Source organism: Jaculus jaculus, chromosome 2 (assembly GCF_020740685.1).
Source record: "Jaculus jaculus isolate mJacJac1 chromosome 2, mJacJac1.mat.Y.cur, whole genome shotgun sequence".
Taxonomy (NCBI): domain Eukaryota; kingdom Metazoa; phylum Chordata; class Mammalia; order Rodentia; family Dipodidae; genus Jaculus; species Jaculus jaculus.
Window position 1 is genome coordinate 168,397,555 of NC_059103.1, and position 26,140 is coordinate 168,423,694.

A 26,140-nucleotide genomic window follows, 5' to 3' on the forward strand; every position below is an offset into this window, starting at 1 on the left:
AATTATCTGCCCTGTTTTTTTTTTTTAAAGAATATTTTTTATCTCTTCAAATAGAGTTGAAATCCTCTAAAGGAGAAACTACTCTTGTATGCTCAGTACCTATTGAAATTCCTTATATATAGAATTTAATAACAGTAATATTAAACTCTAGACTGTATACTGACTAGTCGCAGTCTCATATATATTATTACCTCACTTAATACCTAAAAGAATTCTACTAAGTAGGTATTATTTTTTCCCCCACATTTTCTAGATGAAGAAACGGGGGGGGGGGGGCAAAGAGGAATTATGCCAAGCCATACAGCTAGTTAAACGGAGGTGGTATTCAGACCTTGGTGGCATGGGTCATTCTCTTCAATGTGTGTGGCCATGATGATGACAGTAATCAAGAAGGAAGGCAAGTTTATACCACGGTGGTTGAAGCATAGTTCTTACAGATGAGGAGAGATGAGATTAGAAAGGTAGATTGAGGAGAACCACATTATGAAATGAAGATTAGGGAAATGAGTGTTATGGGGATCTTTTGTTTTGTTTTAGAGACATAGTCTCACTTTATAGCCCAGTCTGGTCTCAAACACAATCTTCTACCTTAGCCTCCCTGAGTTCTAGAATTAGAGAAATGCAACACCACGCCTAGTTAAGAGTACTTGTTTGAAAGGTAGATCTGAGTGTAATCCTTGCTGTAAAATACGGTATTTTGTATGGTTTGGGCTTTGTCACTTACCTTGGGATCTAGACTATTTGAGTTATAAAATGGAACAAGTAATTCATACCTACTTTCATAAATTGTTTTAAGGTTTTATTGAGATACTGGATGGGCTTTAGAGCACTATAAATAAATTTAGATGATAAAATAAATATAAAAAATATTTAGATGATACTGTAAAGTATCACCTAAAGTCAAGATACATAAAAGGTTGGGAATGTGCTGGTTTTGTTGAACAGATAATGGTCTCTCTGCACTTAAGGAAAAATGAACCACTGTACAGAGCAGAATCAGTGATTTGGGGAAAGCAGTAATGTGTCTTGGGGCTGCTATAGGTTGAGACTGAGGAAAAACAGCAAACAAAGCTCTAGGCTTCCCTGTTGGCCAAAATAGTTCCATTTTTGTGTAGTCTCTATTAGGGTTCTTTGAATATGGGAAATATAATTGGATGCTAAAATAAAAATATGTTTCAAAACATGTGTGGTAAAGTTTTATACTTAAAGCCATTTTGGTAGTACATGCCTGTAATCCCAGCACTTGTGAGGTAGAGCCAAGAGGATCAGAAGTTCAAGGTCATCTTGATTACTTAATGAGTTCAAGACCAGCCTGGGCTACCTGAAATCCTGCCTCATAAAAAGAAAGGAGAGATTCTGTACATAATAGTATTGAAAACACCTTCAGATTTAATTCATTTTTTTCTGAATTTTCTTTGTTTCTGTCACTGTGTTTTATTGTGGCTTTTGTTTTGTTTTGTTTTTTCAAAGTAGGGTCTCACTCTAGCTCAGGCTGACCTGGAATTCTCAGGGTGGCCTCAAACTCACAACTATCCTCCTACCTCTGCCTCCTGAATGTTGGGATTAAAGGTGTATGCCACCATGCCCGGCTTTAGTATGGCTATTTTTAATACTCACTTGAATTTAATTGTTACTCTTGAATTTAGGATGCATGGTTTAGTATTTGGGATTAAGCTAAAGGTATCTTTTATTGTGACTATAAAGGGACAAATATTATTAAACACTTGTTTATAAAATGGGTATGAGACTGGAGAGATGGCTTAGCAGTTAAGGCACTTGCCAGCAAAGTCATAGGACCCAGGTTTAGTTCCCCAGTACCCACATAAAGCTAGATGCACAAGGTGGCACATGTGTCTGGAGTTCATTTGCTGTGGCTAGAGGCCCTGGCATACCCATTTCTCCCCTCCTTCTCTATCTCTCTCTCTCTTTGCCTTTCTCTCAAATAAAATATAAAATATACATATATATCATTAATGTATTGATGTTATAGGTATAAGTATATTGCTATTATATTTACATAGTGACCAACATTAGTGTGTAATATAAATCATAATATATATTTAGCACTTTGGTATCTAATTTATATATTAAATGTTTATAAGTCATATATAACATGTTATATATAACATTTGCATAAGATTTACTTAGGGATTAGAATAAGTACTCTTTACCATATTTGTTCTGTTACTTCCAGAATGAGTAACCACATACCTACTGGGGATCCAGAGTGTTCTGAGGCAAAAACAAATCTGAATCTAGGTAGCATAGAATGGTGTGCCCATTCTCCCTGTGTGTCTGCCTCTTTCTTGCTCTCAAAGAAAGAAAGAAAATATTTAAATGGTTATTAAGTAGGACTTTATATTTGTTGGCAATGCCAGGCGTGGTGGCACATGTCTTTAATCCCAGCATTTGGGAGGCAGAGGTAGGAGGATCGCCATGAGTTCGAGGGTTGCCTGAGCTATAGTGAAATCCTACCTCGAAAAACCAAAAGGATAAAATTATATATTGTTGGCAACAGGAGTGAATGAAACTGCCCCAGCATAGTGAGATGTTTAAGGACATAAGCTGGGGACATATGTGGCTCACTTACTAAAGGCACTTGCTTTCAAAGCCTTCTGGTCTCAGGTTCAATTTCCCAGCCATTCACTTATAAAACCTGACCTAGCCAGGCATAGTGGCACATGCTTTTAATCCTAGCACTCAGGAGGCAGAGATAGGAAGATGGTCATGATTTAAAGGCCAGCTCCATAGTGAATTCCAGGGCAGTCTGGGCTAGAAAGAGACCCTACCTCAAAAAACCAAAAAACAAACAAACAAAAAAAACTGACCCCCAAAGTGGTACCAAGCACCTGGTGTTGTATATGCAGCGCTTTGTGCTTACCCCAACACACATACTTTAAAAAAAAAAAAAACTGAGCTTTAGGACAGACTAAAGTTTGAACTGAGTTTGAATCTTCGATTTTGTCCTTACGTGTTATGTCATCATCCTGTATCCCAGTCTTCTCCTCTGTGAAGATACTTATCCTTCCCATACAGAGTTGTTGAGGAGTAAAGGAAGGAGTGTATTATAGCACCTACAACACCATCTCATACAGTCAGTGTCTAGTAATTACTTGCTGCTTTTGCTGCTGTTGATATTCTCTTAGTGGCAAAACTAGTAGTCTACCTAGTGGGGTTAATACTGTGTTTAAACAGTGTAGAATGTCTTTCAAATAAATAGTTTTGTTTTACTAAATAATACAAGTTAATGTTGAGGTAAAGTTCTGGCAGGAATAGCTGAGCCCCCAAATAAAAACTTAACAATGGAGGAATGGGATCCTTAAGCCTAAAACATGATTCTATGAGCATATTAAATGAAAAGACAAATCCCTTGCCCTTTTGTAAGAAAATATATAGATAGTGCAGCACAGTGGAAAGATATTGGCAGACTTGTGGAAGAATTTTGAGATGGAAAAAGATAGCACTATGTATCATTTACAAGGGACCTATGTTTAAGAACTTTATTAGCACATTAGCCCTGTAAATCTTACTCATTACCCATTATTCATTGGGATATCTCTCAGTGATATTTTTAAAAAATTTCTGATGTTGGGGATTGAAACCTAAAATTTTACTACATTGAGCTATATCCCAGCTCTCATACAGTTGATGTCAGATGATAACAGATGATGATACATGTAGAATAATTTCCTCGGGATTGTAAGATGTAACTTTAATTGATGTACATATGACACCTTAGAAATGGCTTTAATATCATCAGTTAAAGTTGATGCTAAGAACTGCTTTACATGTATCTTCCACAGTCCTATCAGCACTTCAGGAAGATGGTACATAGCCATTAAGATTAAGAAACTAGCCAGGCATAGTGGCACATGCCTTTAATTCCAGCACTAGGGATGCAGAGGTAGGAGGATCTCTGTAAGTTCAAGACCAGGCTGAGACTACATAGTGAATTCCAGGTCAGCCTGGGCTAGCCTCAAGAGGAAAAGTGTGTGTGTGTGTATTAAGAAATGTAATCTATTCACAAAGTGGTAAAGGAACATTCAGATGAAGATGTTGGACTGTAAGGCCCATGCTCTTATTTTCTATGTTAATACTATGTAACAATGACTCCAAATACTTGCCATGGTAGAAAACAGAAACCTAGAAAAAGATTTCCTTTTAAAAAATTTTTTATTTATTGATTTAATTGAGAGTGAGGGGGGGAGGCAGAGAGAATGGGCTTGCCAGGGCCTCCAGTCACTGAAAACAAACTCCAGACGTGTGCACCCCCTTGTGTATCTGGCTTATATGGGTCCTGGGGAATTGAATTGGGGTCCTTAGGCTTCACACAGGCAAACGCTTTAACTGCTACGCTATTTCCCCAGCCTGGGATTTACTTTTTTTTTTTTTTTTTTTTTAATGTATTTGAGAGTGACAGACAGACAGAGAGAAAGAGGCAGATAGGTAGAGAGAGAATGGGCACGCCAGGGCCTCCAGCCACTGCAAACGAACTCCAGACGCGTGCGCCCCCTTGTGCATCAGGCTAACGTGGGTCCTGGGGAATCGAGCCTTGAACCGGGGTCCTTAGGCTTTACAGGCAAGTGCTTAACCACTAAGCCATCTCTCCAGCCCTCCTTTTTTTTTTAATAATACATTTCCTATTTATGATTACTTTTTCTGAATTTTGTTCTCTTTAGGCTTATCATTCCTTCATTTTTCACAGTCCCCCGAAATTGAATCTGATGCTCTGTTCTAAATTGTTAAGCTTACATACCTCTACTCACTGAATAGGTAGGCTATTAGCGTGTTTCACTCATCATTTTGTTTCATTTGTATCTCTTGGACCTACTTAGCTCAAATTCTGATAGCTGAGGTTCCTATAATCCTGTTTGTTTGTTTCTTTGTTTTTTGTTTGCTTGGCTTTTTTCAAGGCAGGGTTTCACTGTTGCCCAAGCTGACCTAGAACTCATCCTGTAGCTCCAGGCTGACCTCAACTTAGAGCAATCCTCCTACCTCAGCGCCCTGAGTATTGGGATTAGAGGCATGTGCCACCACACCTGGCTCTAAATATATGGCTGGTTGGTTGGTTGTTTATTTATTTGTTCTGGTCTTGGTTTGTTTTGGTAGGGTCTCTCTCTGGCCCAGGCTGATCTGGCATTCACTATGTATTCTCAGGGTGGCCTTGAACTCAGGGCAATCCTCCTACCTCTGCCTCCTGAATGCTGGGATTAAAGGTGTGCACCACCATGCCTTGCTTCTGATACCAACACACACACACACATATATATATATTATATTATTTGTTTTTGAGAGAGAGGGAGAAAGAGGCAAATTGAGAGGGAGTGGGCACACCAGGGCCTCTAACCACTGCAAGTGAACCCCAGACACACACGCTACCTTGCGCATCTGGCTTACGTGAGTCCTGGGGAATCAAACCTGGGTCCTTAGGCTTTGCAGACAAGTGCCTTAACCACTAAGCATCTCTCTAGCCTTAATACCTACTTTTGTTTGGGGGGGGAGCTTTCAAGGTAAGGTTTTGCTCTAGCCCAGGATGACTTGGAAGGTCTTAGGGTAGCCTTGAACTCACAGCAGTCCTCCTACCTCTGCCTCCCAAGTGCTGGGATTAAAGGACCATGCTCAGCAATATGCACATTTTAATTTTTATTTATTTGACAGAGAAAAAGGGAGGGAGAAGAGAGAGAGAGAGAATGGACACACCATGGCCTCTAGCCACTGCAAACAAATTCCAGTCACGTGCGCCCCCTTGTGCATCTGGCTAACATGGGTCCTGGGAAATTGAACCTGAGTCCTTCGGCTTTGCAGGCAAACACCTTAACTGTTTAACATCCCTCCATTCCAATACCCACATTTTTAATCTGAGAAAATGCTCACAGAAAAAGTCAGACAAAATATTTTGCACAGTATGATTCCAAATTTAATAAGTATAAAACCAGCAGATTTGTTCTTCTCAGTACTGAAGTATATGGCAGAGTTATGTTTGGCCTAAAATAGATCTGTGTAATAGAATAGAAATTCCAGGGCTAGAAGAATGGCTTAGTGGTTAAGACATGTATCTGCAAAACCAAAGGACCCACTTTCAATTCCCTGGACCCATATAAGCCAGATGCACAAAGTGATGCAAACATCTGGAGTTCATTTGCAGCAACTGAAGGTCCTGGAGCACCTATTCATATATTCCCTCCTTCCCCTCCCTCTCTGTCCCTCCCTCCCTCTCTAATAAATAAATAATTGAAAATATATTTAAAAAACAAAAAGAAGTTCCAGGAAGAGATTGAAGTACGTATGAAAAAATTTAGTATTTGGTAAAAGTAGCAGTATGAACAACTAGTGAGAAATTATGGGATTTTTCTTTACAGTTAATATTAGGACAACTTAGTAACCATTTAGAAATAAACCCTAACAAACCTCTGTCATCTTGGACCTTTGTAAATAAACCTGACTATAAGTAGATGTTACAGAAGGAACATAAGAGTGAATGGTTTCAGGCGTGGTGATGCATTCCTTTATTGGTTGTTTTTTTTTTTTTTGAATGGAATTCATTTATTTATTTATTTATTTCATTAGAGAGAGAATGGATGCATTAGGGCCTTCAGCCACTACAAACTCCAGACACATGTGCCACCTTGTGCATCAGGTCCTGGGGAATCAAACCTGGGCCCTTCAGCTTTGCAGGCAAGTGCCTTAACTGCTAAGCCGTCTCTCCAACCCTGGCGCACTCCTTTAATTCCAACACTCAGGAGACAGCAGTAGGAGGATATTAGTGAATTTGAGGCCAGCATGAGACTACTTAGTGAATTCCAGGTCAGCCTGAGCTAGAGCAAGACCCTACCTTGAAAAAAAAAAAAAAATGAATGGTGTGCAGAAAGGAGGGAAGAATTAACTCTGAAAGCTGCTTAGTTAGCCAAGGTAAAGCCAAAGCATGTATTCTCCTTTTTGGGACAAGTCGAATTTTCTCTTTGAGGTAGGGTCTCTCTCTAGCCCAGGCTGACCTGGAATTCACTAGTCTCAGGCTGGCCTCTTGACTCAACAGCGATCCTCCTACCACTCCTCCCGAGTGCTGGGATTAAAGGCATGTGCTACCTCACCCAACAGGGAATATAATTTCTAATAAATCAATTATAACAATTTGACCAAATCTTAGATAAGTAAAAGATGGACATAGTCAAGTGCAAATTCAAGAGACTGATGAAGGAAATGGGAGGAATAGAATTAAATGGCCAGTAATGTTTTCTGGAGTGTCTAGAAATTTCATTTAATCATAAACCTAGCAGAATTTGGACAGAGGTTGTTATTTTGTTTCTCCTTTTTCCCAGCTCTTAAAATATACCTGGGAGAAAGAAGAATAATAGAATACTCTAAGGCTACAGTTTAGTTCAACATAAGGAAGTTTTCATTTTTGCATTTTAATTTAGAGCAGAAATGATAGACAGTTAATTCACACTGTTAAATTTTAGATGGTCTATCTTCCGCTGATCCCAGCTCTGATTGGAATGCACCAGCAGAAGAGTGGGGAAATTGGGTAGATGAAGAAAGAGCTTCACTTTTGAAGTCCCAGGAAGCAGTTCCTAATGATCAAAAGGTAAGTGTAAGGGATTAAGAAGTAATTACTTGTTAATGAATGAAACTGAAGGAGTAGTGTGCTAGGCCACAGAGGCAGAGACAGTTGAGTCTCTGGAAGCGATAAAGAACATCAGAAACAGGCCTTTACACACTCCCAGCACTCAGGAGGCAGAGGTAAGAGGATTGCCGAGAGTTTGAGGCCACCCTGAGGATACATAGTGAATTCCAGGTCAGTCTGGGCTAGAATGAAACCCTACGGGGGCAGGAGAGGGCTTTTGTAGAAGGCTGGAGAGATGGCTGAGCAGTTAAGGCACTTGCTGGCAGACTATAAGAACCCAGATTCATTTCCCCAGTGCCCACATTTGATGAACAAAGTGGCACATGCATCTGGAGTTAGATGGTTAGAGACCCTGGTACACCCATTCTCTTTCTCTCTCTGCCTCTCTCCACACACAAAAATAATAATAATAATTTTTTTCTTTTTGAGAGAAAAGAAAGGAAATTTAAAAAAAAAAAAAACATGCTGGGGTGGTGCACACTTACAGTCCTAGCATTCAGGAGGATCAAGAATTTGAGGGTAGCTGTATATGCTGCCACACACCTTTAATCCCAGAACACAGGAGGCAGACATAGGAGGATCTTTGAGTTTGAGGCCAGCCTAAAACTACATTGTGAATTCCAGAATTGAGTAAGACCCTACCTTCAAAAAAAGAAGAATTTGAGGATAGCCTGGCCATATTATATATAGCAAGGTCCTGTATCAAAAATAAATAAATAAAAATGAAATGAAAAAACAAAGCTGCTTGAATAATCTTCCTACCTACACCTCCCTAGTGCTAGGATTACAGGTGTGTGCCCCTCTGTACCCTAATAGCAACTCAGATTTCATAGGCACTTTTTGGTGTACAGAAGGTCTAGTTTATTGATACTCCTCCTCAAGAGCAACTTTTTGGGTTTTTCTGCTTTCTTGAGAGAGGGAATGTGCATGTTATGGCTTCTTGCCACTGTAAATGAACTCTAGACACATGCACCACTTTGTGTATCTGGCTTCATGTGGTACTAGGAAATCAAATCTGGGCCATCCAGCTTTGCAAGCAAGCTCCTTTAGCCACTTTACCATCTGTCCAGCTTTCAAAAGCAACTTTTGAGATAAAGATTCACTTGCAACTGTAACAAATAAGAGTGTCTACGCTAGTGTGAGACCCTACCTGCGGGTGGGGGGGACTAAATTAAAGAAACAAGCAACCGAATGTAATAAGTCAGTATTTTTTTTTTTTTTATTTGAGAGCGACAGACACAGAGAGAAAGACAGAGGGAGAGAGAGAAAATGGGCGCGCCAGGGCTTCCAGCCTCTGCAAACGAACTCCAGACGCGTGCGCCCCCTTGTACATCTGGCTAACGTGGGACTTGGGGAACCGAGCCTCGAACCGGGGTCCTTAGGCTTCACAGGCAAGCACTTAACCGCTAAGCCATCTCTCTAGCCCAATAAGTCAGTATTTGAAGAAAGAGCAGTATCCTATACTCTTGACCCAGTTTCCCTCAGAAGTAAAATTTTGAATAGCTGTAGTGTCCTACCACAGTCAGCGTATTAGTACTGATGCAGTCAAGATACAGAACATCTCTATCACCTCATGATGTCCTTTGAAAGCCACCCTTTCTCCCCTTCTAATCCTACCCTTTCTCCATCTATTCTCTAATTTTGTCATTTCAAGAATGTTAAAAGTGGCTGGAGAGATGGCTTAGTGGTTAAGGCAGTTATCTACAAAGTCTAAGGACCCAGGTTCAGTTCCCCAGTACCCACATAAGCCAAATGCACCCATAGGGTAGCACATATGTCTGGAGTTTGTTTGCAGTGGCTAGAGGCCCTGCCGTACCCATTCATTCATATCCCCCCCCCATAAATAAATAAAGTGGGTGTGGGTGTATTTACATATAAAGAATGTTAGGTTGAGGCTGGAGAAATGGCTTAGTGGTTAAGGTGCTCACTTGCAAAGCCAAATGACCCAGGTTCAATTTCCCAGGACTCACATAAGCCAGTTGTACAAAGTGGCACATGCATCTGCAGTTAAAAGAATGTTACATTAGGGGTTAGAGAGATGGTTCAGTAGAGAAAGTGCTTGTTACACAAGCAGCATGAGGACCTGAGTTTGGATCCCCAGTAACCATGTAAAAATCCAGGCATGGTCAGACACACCTTTAATCCCAGCACTTAGGAGGCAGAGGTAGGATTGCGGTCAGTTGAAGGCTACCCTGAGACTAGTGAATTCTAGATCAGCCTAAGCTAGAGCAAACCCCTACCTCAGAGGAGAAAAAAATACCAGGCATGTTGTATAATCCCAGCGCTAGTGTGTCAGCAACAGAAAGAACCCAAAGACTTGCTTGCCAGTTAATCTAGCCAAATAAGTAAACTCTTGGTTCAGTGAGAAATCCTGTTTCAAAAAAGTAAGGTAGGGCTGGAGAGATGGCTTAGCGGTTAAGCACTTGCCTGTGAAGCCCAAGGACCCCGGTTTGAGGCTCGGTTCCCCAGGTCCCATGTTAGCCAGATGCACAAGGGGGTGCACGCGTCTGGAGTTCATTTGCAGTGGCTGGAAGCCCTGGCGTGCCCATCCTCTCTCTCTCCCTCTGTCTTCCTCCCTGTCTGTCACTCTCAAATAAATAAATAAAAATGAACAAAAAAAATTTTTTTAAATAAAAAAAATGTAAGGTAGAGAGCAAAATTGAAAAGACTGAACCTTAAATAAAGCCAGACTTAATAATCCATACCTTTAATCCCAGCACTGAAGAGGAGGATCACCATGAGCTTTGAGGTTGGCCTGAGCCCAAGTGAGACACTGCTGCACAAAAACAAAAGAAAGTGGCTGGAGAGATGGCTTAGTGATTAAGGCACTTGCCTGCAAAGCCTATGGACTCAAGTTTGATTTCTCTCCAGATCCCATGGAAGCCAGATGCACTAAGGTGATGCAAGCACCAGGTCACATATGCCCACTAGTTGGCACAGTGTCTGTAGTTCAATTTCAGTGACTGAGGCCCTGGCATACCAATTCTTTCTCATGCTCTCTCAAAAGAAAAGAGGGAGGAGAGAAGGGGAAAGAAATGCCAGGCGTGGTGGCACACACCTTTAATCCCAGCAGAGATAGGAGGACCACCGTGAGTTCAAAGCCATGCTGAGACTCCATAGTGAATTCCAGGTCAGCCTGGGCTAGAGCAAAACCCAACCTAGAAAAGCCAGAAAAAGAAAAGAAAGAGGGAAGGAAGGGAATGGAATGTTAGGGAGCTGGGGAGATGACTCAGTAGTTAAAAGGCGTTTGGTTTCAAAGCCTGCTGGCCTGGTTTCAATTCCCTAGCCACCCACATAAAAGAAAATGTTATTCTATAAAAACTCTTTTTAAAAAAATCAATGTTCTATTTATTCATTTGAGAGAGAGAGAATAGGCACACCAGGGCCTCTAGCCACTGCAAATGAACTCCACACACATGCACCACCACCTTGTGCATCTGGTTTACTTGGGTACTGAGGAATTGAACCTGGGTTAGGCTTCGCAGGCAAGTACCTTACTGCTAAACCATCTTTCCAGCCCTAAATAGAGTTACATAATATGTAGGCTTTTTTCCTCTTTTTTGAGAGAGTAAGAGGATGGGTACACCAGGGCCTTCAGCCACTGCAAACAATCTCCAGACACATACCCTTGTGCAACATTGCAAGTTTGCATCACTGTGTGTCTGGCTTACATGGGACTTGGAGAGTTGAACCTAAGTCCTTAGATTTCACAGGCAAACGCCTTAACTGCTGAGCCATCTCTCTAGCCCCAATATTTTATTTTTATTAATTATTTGAGGGAGAAAATGGGCACATCAGGACCTCTAGCCACTGCAAATAGACTCCAGAACATCTTCAACCTTGTGCATTAGCTCATGTGGGTCCTGGAGAATCAAACCTGAGTCCTTCAGCTTTGCAGGCAGGCGCCTTAATGGCTAAGCCATCTCTTCAGTCCTTTTTGTAGCCTTTTGATTATTGGAGGGGGGGTGTTGCTCTTAATGTTTTTGTCGTTGTTGTTGGGGGGGTGTTTGTTTGCTTACATATTACTTATTTGCAAGGAGTAACCTTGAACTCATGGTTATTCTCCTACCTCTGCCTCCCGAGTGCTGGAATTAAAGGCATGTGCCACCACACCTGGCATTTTATTTTATTTTTTTTTTAAGTAGGGTTTCACTCTAGCCCAGGCTGACCTGGAATTTACTATGTAATGTCAGGGTGGCCTCAAACTCACAGCAATCCTCCTACCTCTGCCTCCCGAGTGCTGGGATTAAAGGCATGTGCCACCACACCTGGCATTTTATTTTATTTTTTTTTTAAGTAGGGTTTCACTCTAGCCCAGGCTGACCTGGAATTTACTATGTAATGTCAGGGTGGCCTCAAACTCACAGCAATCCTCCTACCTCTGCCTCCCGAGTGCTGGGATTAAAGGCATGTGGAGCCCAGGCATGATGGTACACACCTTTAATCCCAGCACTCGGGAGGCAGAGGTAGGAGAATCACTGAGTTTGGGGCCACCCAGAGACGACATAGTGAATTCCATCTCAACCTGGGCTAGAGTGAAACCCTACCTAGAAAAAATAATGACAACAAAATAACATTTATACAGCTCTCTCACTTTCTGGTAGTGAGAAATGAAAGATAATAAAAGGCATCTATCCTAGATAATGGAGAATGTAATTCTGTGTGCTGCTTTCTTTTTCTTTTTTTTTTAAGGTAGTGTCTCACTCTAGCCCAGGCTGACCTGAAATGCACTGTGTAGTCTCAGGCTGGCCTTGAACTCACAGCAATCCTCTGACCTCTGCCTCCCAAATGCTGGGATTAAAGGTATGCATGACCACACCTGGCTGCTTCATTGCTTATTTTGGTTTTTTACTTTTGAGCAAGAGAAAGAATGAGAATGGACATGCCAGGGCCTCCAGCCACTGCAGACAAACTCCAGATGCATGTGCTGCCTTGTGCATCTGGTTTATGTGGGTCCTAGGGAATTGAACCTAGGTTGTTTGGCTTTGCAGGTAAGCACCTTATCCACTAAGACATCTCTCCAGCCCCTGCTTCATTACTTTTAAATACATAATTTTGTTGGGTTTTGTTAGTCACAAGTAGTTCTTATTTAGGTTTCATAAGATAAAAATTGAATATAGTAGATGAAGTTATTTCTTAGTAGTTTTCTGAGTAGGGAAAATTCAATCATTTGGCTCACAGTTGTGTTTTGGGTTTTAACATCAGGCTTCAGATGATGATAAAGAAAAGGGAGAGGGAGCTCTTCCATCTGGGAAATCAAAAAAGAAGAAAAAGAAAAAGAAGAAGCAAGGTGAAGAAAACTCTATTGCACAGGTAAGTACCTAAACTGTAAGCACTCATGATGTAACTACTGCTGAAGATGGGGCAGGAGGGTGTGCAAACACTAAGAATATGTCTAGATAAATGTTTCCTAAGTGTACAAAACATCAAATTGACCTGAAAAACATTTGAAAAACGGGACATTTTAAATAATTAATACATACAATAAAATTGTTATCGCTCCAAAAAGAAAGACATAGTTTGAAACTACTTATTAAATGGTGAAGTAGAGGTGGAATTACAGTCTCACATAGGAAAACAAATTACACAGTAGCACACTTTTTTAGATGGAATGACCCAGAATCTCTTCTATTTCCACCTCCATCTGCTTTCTCTCCAGTGGCAACACCCATCAGAACCATCTTCTCATATACCTCCTGCTTCTAAAAGTAGCCAACACCAATTCTTTTGCATTTATCTTAGTCCATGTTGCCAACCAGCCATAAACTTCCAGATACTTAAGAATTATTCTACCAAGGTAGAGGCTGCCGTCAATTGACTGTTGAATTTATGTCTTCGAATCTCACACCTACGTCGCTCTGGGCTACTATTTTACCCAGGGCAATGTGGCTTTGGAAGACATAAGCCACTTATTGCACATGTTGGTTGAATTGAAATGTAAGGGTGCCAGATGTCTCTTGAGCATGTAAAACTAACATGGTGTTACAGCTACCTTCACATTGCTGGTACAATACCCATCCAGAAGCAGCTGATGGGAGGAAAGGATATATTAGCTTATAGTCTTGAGGAGAAGATTCACAGTAGCAGGATAAGAATGGCATGAGCAGAGACTGCATATCACTTACTGGCTAACGGCATGTGGAAAACAGCAACAGGAGAGTAGTGAGCCAACTAACACTGGCACACCTCCTCCAGAAAGGCTCCACCTCCCAAATTGCTACCAGCTGGAGTTCAAGCATTCAAAACACATGAGCTTATGGGAGACACCTCACATGGTCTTCTAGGATGTCAGAAGCCTCAAGGGTAAAATCCTAGGTGCCCTGAGATAAGTATACTCTGAAATGTTGAACTGAGTGTGAAGAGATTCAGGAACATGTGAAAGTTATTTATTTGAGAGCAACAGAGAGAGAGAGAGAGAGAGGGCAGAGAATGGGCACACCAGGACCTCCAGCCACTGCAAACGAACTCCAGACGCGTGTGCCCCCTTGTGCATCTGGCATGGGTCCTGGGGAATAGAGCTTCGAACCGGGATCCTTAGGCTTCACAGGCAAGTGCTTAACCACTAAGCCATTTCCAGCCCGTGTCTCAGCTTCTTTAGTGCTGGAACTAAAGGCATGCACCACACCCAGATTGTTTTTTTTTTTTTTTTCTTAGTTGCTTATATGTGCATGTTGAGTCCTTCACTGTTAAAATTCAACTTGGGAACTGAGAGGTCTTACCAACTGAGGATTGACTATACTTTACACCCATATTTACAAAGTTAAACTCACCACTGTAAACACATTTCATGGAATAGCTATGTTGTAAGGAAACATAAGATCTTAGTCAGTTGCTGAAGAATATTCACATGAGTATCTTAAACATGTAATATGTTTGTGGGTTTTGTTTGTTTGTTTTTTGTTTTAGTTAAAAACTGCTATCATAAGTGGGGTGGGAGGGCCGCACATCTTAAGTCCCAGCACTTGAGAGGCAGAGCTAGGAGGATCCCTGAGAGTTCAAGGCTACCCTGAAGCTGCATAGTGAATTCCACGTCAACCTGACCTAGAGTGAGAGATGTGTTAAAATATGGTATAATTCATAATTGTACTCCTATTTGATATATGCTACTTGATATATATATTATGTACAACTAAGCATATATATATATAACTTAGGGTTATCTAAAGAATGAAGACAGTAACATTATCTTAGAAATTTTCTGAAGAGATATACACATAAAAAAAAAGACTCAAGAGAAACCAAGAAACTTATTCTTGAAATTGTATGGCTAAACTGCAAAATAATCAGATTGGAGTTCCTGTCTATATATGCTTCATAATATATACATACAACCATCTTAGTCCTTGAAGAAGTCATTAAGTAAAATGCTATTTTTTATTTATTGTTTGTTTTTTCTGAGGTAGGGTCATGCAGTAGCTCAGGCTTACCTGGAATTCACTATGTAGTCTCAGGGTTGCCTCAAACTCATGGCGATCTTCCTACCTCTGCCTCCCAAGTGCTGGCATTAAGGGTTTGCACTATCACGCCTGACAAAATGCTACCTTTTTTTTTTTTTTTTTTTTTTTTTTTTTTGAGGTAGAGTCTCGCTCTAGCCCAGGCTGACCTGGAATTCAGTATGTATGCTCAGGCTGGGATTAAAGGCCTGTGCCACCACACCCTGCTAAAATACTATTTTAAATCTTTTTTTATTTTATTTATTATTTATTTGAGAGAGAGAGAATGGGCATGCCACAGCCTCCAGCCACTGAAAACAAACCCCATTCACATGTGCCACCCTTGTGCATCTGGCTTACGTGGGTTCTGGGTAATTGAACCGAGGTCCTTTGGCTTTGCAGGCATATGCCTTAACTGCTAAACCATCTCTCCAGCCCTATTTTTAAAATCTTATTTCAAGTATCAGCTAGTTCACTGTGTACTTCCTCTTTAATAGAATATATATTTAACAGAATATTGTTTTTAATAAATATATTCTCAAGCCAGGTGTGGTAGCACACGCCTTTGATCCCAGCACTCGGGAGGCAGAGGTAGGATTGCCATGAGTTCGAGTCCACCCTAAGACTCCATAGTGAATTCCAGGTCAGCCTGGGCTAGAGTGAGACCCTACCTGGAAAAATCGAAACATCAAATAAATGAATATATTCTCTTTGGGGCTAGAGAAATGGCTTGATGGCTAAATGTGCTTTCTTGTAGAGCTTGATAGCCCAGGTTCAAGTCCCAAGTGCCCATGTAAAGCCAGAAGCCTAAAGTGGTTCGTGCATTGAAAGTTCATTTTCAGTGGCAAGAATATATTTTCTTTGATTTGTTTTATTAAATTAGAATGATTCCCCATTAGGGTACCAGAAACAGGGTCACATGCAGCACAAGCTGTCTTTAAATATGGAGTAATCCTGCCTTAGCTTTGCAAATGTTGGGATTACAGGCATAAACCCACATACCCAATTTAGCCAGCCTTGTTTTGGGGGGAGGGGGTAGGTTTCTCCCTCTAGCCCAGGCGGACTTGGAATTCACTATGAAGTCAGGGTGGCCTTGAACTCACTGTAATCCTACCTCTGTCTCCCTAGTGCTGGAATTAAAGGCATGCACCACCACACCCAGCTGAGCCAGCTTTTTTTTGTTTGTTTTTTGTTTTTGGAGGCAGGGTCTCACTCTAGCCCAGGCTGATCTGAATTCACTTTGTAGTCTCAGGGTGGACTCTGAACTCAACTCTCTGTGATCCTCCTACCTCTGCTGGGATTAAAGGCGTGCTCCACCATGGCCAGCCATTTTGTTTATTTTTATTTATTTAAGAGCCACAGACAGAAAGAGGCAGATAGATAGAGAATGGGTACTCCAGGGTCTCCAGCCACTGCAAACAAACTCTAGATGCATTGCCACCTTGTGCATCTGGCTTACGTGAATTCTGGGGAATCAAGCCTTGAACCAGGGTCCTTAGGCTTCACAGGCAAAGCACTTAACCACTAAGCCATCTCTACAGCCCTGAGCCAGCTTTTTAAATGAAATTATATTTTGGGGGCATCTTCAGGACAACAAGCAAAATAGATTCTAATTAGTAAAGAATGAGTATGTTTAACCCTCTACTGTGCTTCCTTCTGTAGGACACAGAAGAATTAGAAAAAGACATAAGAGAAGAGCTTCCAGTGAATAATACCTCTAAAGCACGTCCAAAACAGGAAAAAGCTCCTGTGAAGACCATAAGCACTAGTGATCCAACTGAAGTACCTGTCAAAAATAACCAGGTAATATTTTTTAGTCTGTGTGTCTGGTCAAATGAGAACCCTTAATGATTTCTTTAGTGTAAAAGGTTCTCCACTTAATAAGGAAAGAAATTATATGTATGCTGAGGTTATAAAGCTTAGGAATAATGAAAGGCAGAAGCATGTTATGCCCAGATCGTGGAGTCCCCAAAGACCACCAAGAGAGTCAGACACTTATGCAACAGCAAAGAGCTTTATTTCTGGCTTAAGCTCTGCCTCCAGACTTTACCAACACAGTGGGTCTGTCCAGGAGTCCCTAATGGCATCTCGGAGGAGCTCTTATTAGGTTTAAACAAAGAAAAGGGGAATTTTCAATGTAGCAATTACATGATTGCTTGACATTTAGCAAAAGCATATATGTTGCAAGCTGATTGGTTACATAGTAGCTGAGAAACTTTAAGCAAACTTACCTACAGTCACAAGAACCACAGGAATGTTTAACATTTACTTGGTCCTTTTTGATTGGCCCGTTACAAGGATTATTTTGGGTACTGAGCAGTTTGTGGTTATTTTTCCCAGTAACTGCAAAGTGCTGTGTCAGTAATTTGGGCCCTGTAGGGCAACAGAAACTTAGGCCTATTAGTATAATTAAAGTCTGTCATGGCATTACTTTGGTTTGGGCTCTTCAAAACACAGTGTACCACCACAGGTTCAAGTGTCCACTGGTGGTCTTGGAACATAACCATATATTGAAGGTAGATACTTGACTGTGTTTTCTCCTAAATATTGATGCATATGAAGGACGTGGTGGCGCACGCCTTTAATCCCAGCACCCAGGAGGCAGAGGTAGGAGGATCACCGTGAGTTCAAGGCCACCCTGAGACTACAGAGTTAATTCCAGGTCAGCCTGGACCAGAGTGAGACCCTACCTTGAAAAACCAAAAAAAAAAAAAAAGAAACAAGGCAACATAAAAGTAGCTTCTGGGGCTGGAGAGATGGCTTAGCGGTTAAGCGCTTGCCTGTGAAGCCTAAGGACCCCAGTTCGAGGCTCGGTTCCCCAGGTCCCACGTTAGCCAGATGCACAAGGGGGCGCACGCGTCTGGAGTTCGTTTGCAGAGGCTGGAAGCCCTGGCGTGCCCATTCTCTCTCTCTCTATCTGTCTTTCTCTCTGTGTCTGTCGCTCTCAAATAAATTTAAAAAAAAAAATTTTTTTTTTAAAGTAGCTTCAGATCCCTGTGAGGGCAGGAAGGAATACAGGCTGAAGTGATGGCTTACCAATTACGATGCTTGCTTGCAAAGCCTGAGGACCCAGGTTTGATTCACTAGTACCCACATAAGCCAGGTGCACAAGGTGGTGCATGCATCTAGAGTTTGTTTGCAGTATCTGGAGGCCCCAGCAAGCCCATTCTCTCTGTGTCTACCTCTGCTTCTCATTCCCCTCTGACATATTTGCGGCGAACCCCCTGACCAGCAGGAGAAGAACGACCAGCAAATGAAGATCCTTCTTGATCACACTTTATTGGAGAGCCTCTTGGTTAACAGGAAAGCTGATGGCGAGGGGCCGAGCGCGGGAGTGTAGCTGCTTTTATAGGGTGTAGCACTACGAGGCACCTACGGATTGGCTGCCACCTGTTCACCCACCACCCAGGGCCACGGGATAGGCCCAGGGTGCATTACATCACGCACATGCGCAGCATCAAGCACGACTGCCGCTAAGACATGACCAAGTAAGGAGTTGATTGTCCTGCCCCTTGGCAGGAAGTAAGCGCCATCTTGTAATGGCGACTGTCTCAGCTCCTCACACATATTTAGCAAAAAAAAAAAAAAAAAATTTTTTTTTAAGGTAGTATCTCTCAGTCTAGCTCAGGCTGACCTGGAATTCATTCTGTAGTCTCAGGGTGGCCTTGAACTCATGGAGATCCTCCAACCTCTGCCTCGCAAGTGCTGGAACTAAAGGCGTGCACCACCACATCCGGCTTAAATATTTATTTATTTGAGAGAGAGAATGGGCATTCCAAGGCTTCCAGCCACTGCAAACAAACTCCAGGCACGTGAGCAACCTTGTGCATCTGGTTTCATGTGGGTACTGGGGAATTGAACTTGTGTCCTTTGGCTTAGTAGGTAGGCGCTTTAACCACTAAACCATCTCTCCAACCCCTAAAAAAGTTTTTTTAAAGGGCAGATTGCTAACAGTTCTGCACTTAACACTTCTGAGCCCTTCACCGCATGTCTTCTACCTCATAAAGAAAGCCTAGAAGAACAAGGACAATTGAAGCCTTGCTTAGTCTTGCTTCTGTGTCTGAATAATGAGCATAGATACAGCTGTCCGATGAAAACATGATCTGCTCATTTCAGCTTCAAGGCATTCCAAATAAACATTTTTAAACATTAGGTAGTCCTAACCATTCAGAGGTTAGTTTTCTTATCTGCTCCCAGTTAGGGAGAAGCAAGGCTCAAGAACCTAGGCCCTACCCTAAGTATTAGAATTTTATTCCAAAACTGGATAGTCTGAAGACCTAGATCCTAGACCTCTGTTACTCATTACTTAAATCATTAGGACTTGTGGTGGCAAGCAAAGCCAATGCTTTGGGGAAGAGATCATACATCTACAGGACTTTACTTTTTTCAAGCTGAATTTGGTGGATCATGCCTGTAATGTCATTACTTGAGTGCTTGAGGCAGGTGGATTGGCACAAATTTGAGGCCTACCTGTTGTACAATAATGAGTTTCAAGCCAGCTTGTGCTGCAAGCTGGTCTTAATGGGGGGGGGGGGGTACGTGGTGGCACAGGCCTTTAATCCCAGCACTTGGAGGCAGAGGTAAAGGCCACCCCCTGAGACTACTAGTGAATTCTAGGTCAGCCTATCTTGAAGAAGAAAAAAAAAAAAAAAGTCAGGTGTGGTGGCACTTTGGGGGAGGGCATTGGGCATGCTCAGGAGGCAGAGATAAGTAGATTGCTGTAAGGTTGAGGCCACCCTGAGACTACATAGTGACATCCAGGTCAGCCTGGGTTTAGAAAGTAAGAACCTACCACCCCCCCCCCCAAAAAAAATGAGGAATTTTACTGTTTTGTGTATGTCATAAAGTTCTTTTGTTTGTTTGTTTGTTTTTGTTTTTTGAGGTAGGGTCTCACTGTAGCTCAGGCTGACCTGGAATTCACTATGTAAAAATTTTGGTCTCGGGGAGCCCTCGAACTCATGGAGATCCTCCTACCTCTGCCTCCCAAGTGTTGGGATTAAAGGTGTGCACCTGGCCTTTCATAAAGTTTTTATGGGGAATGGAATTGCTAAAATAAGAAAATTAAAGTGCTATTTATAATGAAATAAAAAAATATATGAACATCATTGAAAGTGGGATTACTCCTATTTGAGTTGATTCTAACATATATTTTATCCATTTTTATCTCTTCTACATTCATAGTCATAGATGCTGAGGGTAATGGTCACCAGAGTACAGACATAATGCTGCTGATATATTAATTGGAAGTCATTTTAGTATTCCCTTTCTATTAAGTAGCCTCTTTATTGCTATAGTATTTCATATTAGTTGGAATTTATACAAAAACAGTCTGAGATCATTTTATTCCACAATAGCCTACCAAGACTCTTCCACCTGCTGTTTCTACCGAGCCATCTGTTACCTTATCAAAAAGTGATTCTGACAAGAGCTCTTCCCAAGTGCCACCAGTGCTCCAAGATACAGATAAATCCAAGACAAATACCAAGCAAAACAGTGTGCCTCCTTCACAGAGTAAGTGTCCTCATTCCAGCTCCTTTATGTGTTTGTGTGCCTCCTACACGTAAGTTCTCATCGCAGCCCTTCTAAAAATGGCAGGGCCTTGGAAATGCCATGAACTTTAGTTGTGAGGGCAGAGAAAGCATTGCCCAAGAATAGAGAAGACTTGGTGCCTGCCTGCCTAATTGGCCCTTCTCCCTTTTTATTTGCATGCACGTGTTCCCTGCTGACTGCACATTGTCCTTGTCATTGTCCATCCCAGCCCCACCCCCGAACTCCTTTTCCCTCTGCAGCTACCTGAATGTCCATTTTGCCCATTTTCTCTTAAATTAGTTAAGCTGAACTAAATACGGTATAGGTGGACACGGTGGCATGCACCTGCTGTTTAGAAAGCTGAGGCAAGAGGATTATTTATGCCATTAGGTTTGCCTAAGCATTGTAATCTACCTTCATGTTAACAGGGAGGAGAAGGAAGCATGGTTTTGTAGGTATACTCATTTATACCGGTTATAAATCAGTAGATATGTGCGGTTACTACCTTTAATATTGTTAGGATTGAAAGGAAAGATTAAAGACTTGAACATGAAACTGGAGGATTTTTAAGTGTCTTTAGTACTTACTACTTTTATGTTAGTGAGACATGACAGAACCTATTATCCTTCTGACTGTTTCTCTCCCCATCAATCTTTCTTTTAGCTAAGTCTGAAACTAACTGGGAATCTCCCAAACAAATAAAAAAGAAGAAAAAAGCCAGACGGGAAACGTGAATATTTTTTTTTCCTGAATTGGACATGTGTTTGCAAACACTGTCTTGAAGATTACGCTGTTTATGCAATAATTTGTGAACATGTACAGAGTTTTATAAAAATTTAAACCAATTTTTAAAACAAAACTGTGAACACAGCCACCATAAAATGGAATCAAAGTTAATTTATAAAATTAAGAGGTCAGCAGAGTATATACTACAGTGCTGGAAGACACTTGGGAAAATCTTTTCAATTGAACAAGAATGATCTTTATTTAAGAACATTATCCTGGTTTTACAACAGTGCCCTGTTTACAACAGATTGTGCCCTATCTCATCTGCAGCTGAGGAATAATGGATTCTGATTAGAGAGGGTTTGCCTATTAAGTTAGTAGGCAGGTCCTTACATCTTATGCATGAACTTTACCATTTGAATCTGTTTTATGCGTAAATCAAAGTGCTTTGATCAGATGCATATCTGCCATATCTTTACATATTTGTTGGAAGCAGTTTGTATTAAATTAATCACAAGTGCAAATAAAAAGTCATTCATCATTTGTTTAACTAAACTGTCAGAGTTTAGTTGCCGTTTTTAAAAAGTTCTTAAAACATTGAAATGCAATTGACAGATACTCATGGCTTATGAAGTTATTTTTGATAGTCTTACATTACTTGAATTGTTCAAAGTACAGTATATTTTAAATTAAGAAAGGTAATAAATTATATGTATTTGTCTTATACATTTAAAGTTCAGACTAACAAATGATGCTCTTGTTTATGATTTTAAAACTTTGAGGCAAAATCCAACTTAATATTTTTCCTTTCCCTAGCGATTTTTTTTTCCAGTGTCAATTCTTAATTGCTAATAATGTTTTACTTTAAAAATGAAGTCACTTACAACCTTTGAGCATATGATGGAGAATGAAAAACTATAGTCAGACAGCTTTAATTGACATTGTCAAGACCTCCAGTTATCAGGAATACATTTTTTTACTGCCTTAACCTGTAGTGTGTAGAATATGCATCAATTTCTTGAAGGGGATTCATGTTTTTATAAGAATTTCATGTAATTATTGCAATTGTGGTCAAATAAGGAAGTTTTCTGCTTGAAACTGTATTGATTTAAATGATGTGTGAGATGTTACACCATTTCAGGCACTGTGTAATTCTATTGTAATAAACTGGCAGGTATCTTTGTAACTATAAATAGTGCATGCTTGGTCATGTACACTGTAAATAGCCTTTACCAAACGTGTTTGACAAGGACCATAATTAACATCACCTAGTGAATTGTGATAAAGAAAAAAGCCATGATTTATTTGATGTAAGCGGCTTAATTGTTTTCATGTGGCGCCAAGAATGAACCTGTTTAACAGCTGTAACCAATGGTACTGATCTATCCATCCATTGTTGTCTTGATTCTATTTGGTTGTGGTTTAATAGTATTGTCAGATGAAGAAAGCTAAAAGAAACAAACTGGCTTTAGTTTTGCTAAAGACTGGCCTTATTAATGGACAGCTTTCCTCACAAGCGATTGTTAACTTTTATCAGGTGTTAACATCTGTTTCAGGAACATGGCAGTATGTTTACATGTCAGAAGTTTTGTTTAATTCTATGGTATTTCTAAATTGATTTGTTTAAATAAATTCAGCAAATGGATAGCATTGTTTTTATTTGCTTCAGTAATGGGGTAAATAATAGCTAAAGTGCCAGGATTAAATTTCTTCAAGTGACTGTCTTGTGAGCTTTACATAAGTGTTTCGTAGACAGATCTGAAGATTCCTAAGTTGTCAGCACTTTGTAAAGGCATCACAAAGGGAAATTTGGTAGGGAGTCTATAATTATCAATAGAATGTGCCAAAAGGTCTATGCTCAAAAGTTGAATTGAACTCTCTCAACTCTACCTCACCATTTAGTTATCTTGGAATTCTGTTGGGTGTAGATGTTATTTCTCAGTCCAGCATCTCCTTCTTCAGCCACTTACACCAGGTGGCAGCAGCACCATCCTCTAAGGAGAGGAGAAGCACATTGCTAAATTGGGGTGGATCTGGAATGGAGGTAACCTCTATCCTTTCCCTGACTCAGCAGGAGCTAGGACATGCATTTTGCATTTTGTGTTTTTAAAGAGGTGGCAGCTATATGAAAATTAACCCCATTCTCTTTACCATGCATGAGGTGTGTAAGCTCTTTTGCACAATTAAAGTATTCATTGCTCTTTCCCTGTTCATAAGATCTTATGTGATGTTACAGCAGTTTCTGGTATCTGAACAGAGGAGTGGTTTCTGTAATCAACTTGGAAGACACTACAATCTAGCGTTGGTTCAGGGAACAGGAAAGGAAGCCTGTGGTTTAGTGGCATGGATTAATGATCCCTAGACTGCTAGAAGGGAAGCAACTGACCCCTTTGGACCTTGCCAGTCCTGGACCTCATGGAGAAATAGCTCAGAAGCCTGTCTCACATGCTCCTGGATCTTTTCTATTCTGGAGCAGGGAGGAGGTTTCAGATTTCTCCGGGCTGGGATCCTACCTGTCTATACCCTGAATTGGGCAACACAACAGTTGAGAGAGTCCAAAAGAAAGCACTGAAGTAAAATGTGATCAGTGTAATTTACTATGTTTAATTTGTGCATGCGTTTTATTGGGGAAGGGAGGTCGGAATAATTTATCTCAATCTAATGGTATTATTTCATAGACTAATCCAGTTTGCATTTGAGTTAAAGATGCCAGAGGGTAATATTTAACTGCAGAATTTAGTTTTTTGTAATTAAAAACAGTCCTCTATTAATATAGTGTGAAATACCTTTCAAACTTTAGGACTTAGTTTTTAAGATGCCTAATGGATATCTTGGGATTTTCCTGTAAACTCATTGCACAAACTGGAATTACTTTCCAAAAGGCTTAGGGAACGAAAAATATGTACTTTGTAAGATGCATTGAGTATTGTAAATAAAACAAACCACTTTTGTTTTGTTTTGTTTGCTTGTTACAGTTCTCTTGTGGGAAGGGACTTTGTCATTTTGCATTCTGGTCAAAAGGCAGATGTTTTTAATGTATTTTTTTCTTTCCCCTAAAGCCTTGAGTTCAGGCTTTGCCACCAATGAATCAAATGCTTGGGAGTTAAACCCTCGGAAATTGACTGCTTGTGATACATGGTGTTCTCCATGAGAAATATTCACAGATCATCTTAGCAGTAGATGTAACTGCTGCCAAGTATAAGGTATCACTTTTACACACCTTTTAGGTTAAGGAGAGTTTAAAATTTGACATACGTTCATTACCATGTACTAAGTTGGCTGTGTCCCCAAACAATAGTTTTATGCAAGATAAAAGTTTGTTTCTTTTCCATATGGAAGTCTGGGAAGCAGTCTAAGGCTACTATATGTGGTGCTACAGCATTGCTTCTCCGCTATCCCAACATGCAGCTGCTCCTGCTGCAAATTCCCATCAGTACCTGAGCTTCTGGAAGGGAACAGCCACCCTTCTCTGAGAATGTTCTTTTAGGTCACATCTGAGAATTATTTTTGCAAACTTAGTTGCTTGGTCCCACCAGCTACAAGAGGATGGAAAAAATAATCTTCATTCTGGATTATTGGGGCCCTAATAAACAATTTGTCTGTATTACTGAGGGGAAAAATTTTTCTTGAGAGGGACACTGCAAGCATCCACGCAGAGTTGACACTTAGTGTATATATGCTGCCTCAAAGCATTTCTGTAGTCAGCTCTTCCAGCTGCACAGGAATTGTTTAGGCTCTTGCAGCAACTAATCATAAATGTCTTCATTTCTGTGCATTAGATTCAAGGGGAAGAGATTCTGCCATTCAGTAACTGCTGGCACACACTGCAAATGCAGATGATAGCAAGTTATCTTGAATACTTACCTTGCAGTGCAAAATAATCTTTAAAAATTAAAAAGCATTCCCCATATCCATACAAATGCAAGGAACCCTAATTAAGTGGGTGACACAAAAGATCAAGTAAAGCCAGGCATAGTGGCGCACAGCTTTAATCCCAGCACTCAGGAGGCAGAGGTAGGAGGATCACCATGAGTTCAAGGCCACCCTGATACTACATAGTGAATTCAAGGTCCGCCTGAGCTGGAGACCCTGCCTGGGGGGGAGGGGAGAGTAAAACCGACTGGGCAGAAGGGGTTTCGTGGGAGGAGGAGGAATAAGTTGGAGTGGAAGTGATAGGACTTGTGACTGGGAAGGGGTGACAGGAGAAAGTATGTGATTAGAATATATTTTATACATGTGTATAATTGTCAAAAGGTAACATTTTTAAAATTAAGTACTACTGTTCCTCCTTCGTACTTTTCAACAACAGAATTTTAATTCCAGCATCAGTGTGTATGTTGTAAGATGTTTGCTAACTCTTAAGGTAATTGCATAATCATGACGTTCCTATTTTCATTCAAAATGAACATAACCTAACTTTAAGGCCCAATAGTAGAGTGCCCCTTAAGCATCAGTGGTTCAGAATCTGAACCTTCTTTAATTCCATCACTCAGGAGGCAGAGGTAGGAGGATTGCTATAAGTTGGGGGCTGCCCTGAGACTACATAGTGAATTCCAGGTCTGCCTGAGCTAGAGTGAGACCCTACCTCGAAACACCCTTGCCTGTCTGTATGAGGACATAAGGAGTGAGATTCACTTTGGTAGCAGGGATGAAAATGGCTACTCTCAAAAGCTTAACTTGGGAGAGGTCTTTATTGGTGCCAAGCCTTGGCCTGCTCACAGCAGCCTCGTCACTACCCCTTCTCAAAACATTGCCCTACTACTATGCAAGTTGTAATAAATGTAGGAATAATGGCTGGATGTGAGCGGTGGCCCATTTCTATAAGGACGGC

The 26,140-nt window shown here is 40.8% G+C and overlaps 1 protein-coding gene across 4 annotated transcripts in view; it reads left to right on the plus strand.

Annotated features, from left to right (window-relative positions):
- Nucleotides 1-24,270, plus strand: part of Mtdh (metadherin) — a 66,081-nt gene extending 41,811 nt beyond the window's left edge. For all 4 annotated transcript variants that reach the window (XM_045143140.1, XM_045143141.1, XM_004663058.3 and 1 more), the window contains 5 exons: nt 7,458-7,582; nt 12,827-12,934; nt 16,717-16,857; nt 20,409-20,565; nt 21,247-24,270. In XM_045143140.1, the coding sequence (XP_044999075.1) occupies nt 7,458-7,582; nt 12,827-12,934; nt 16,717-16,857; nt 20,409-20,565; nt 21,247-21,317 (602 nt within the window). In that variant the 3' untranslated portion in view covers nt 21,318-24,270. The remainder of the gene's footprint in view (nt 1-7,457; nt 7,583-12,826; nt 12,935-16,716; nt 16,858-20,408; nt 20,566-21,246) is intronic.
- The last annotated feature ends 1,870 nt before the right edge of the window (nt 24,271-26,140 follow it).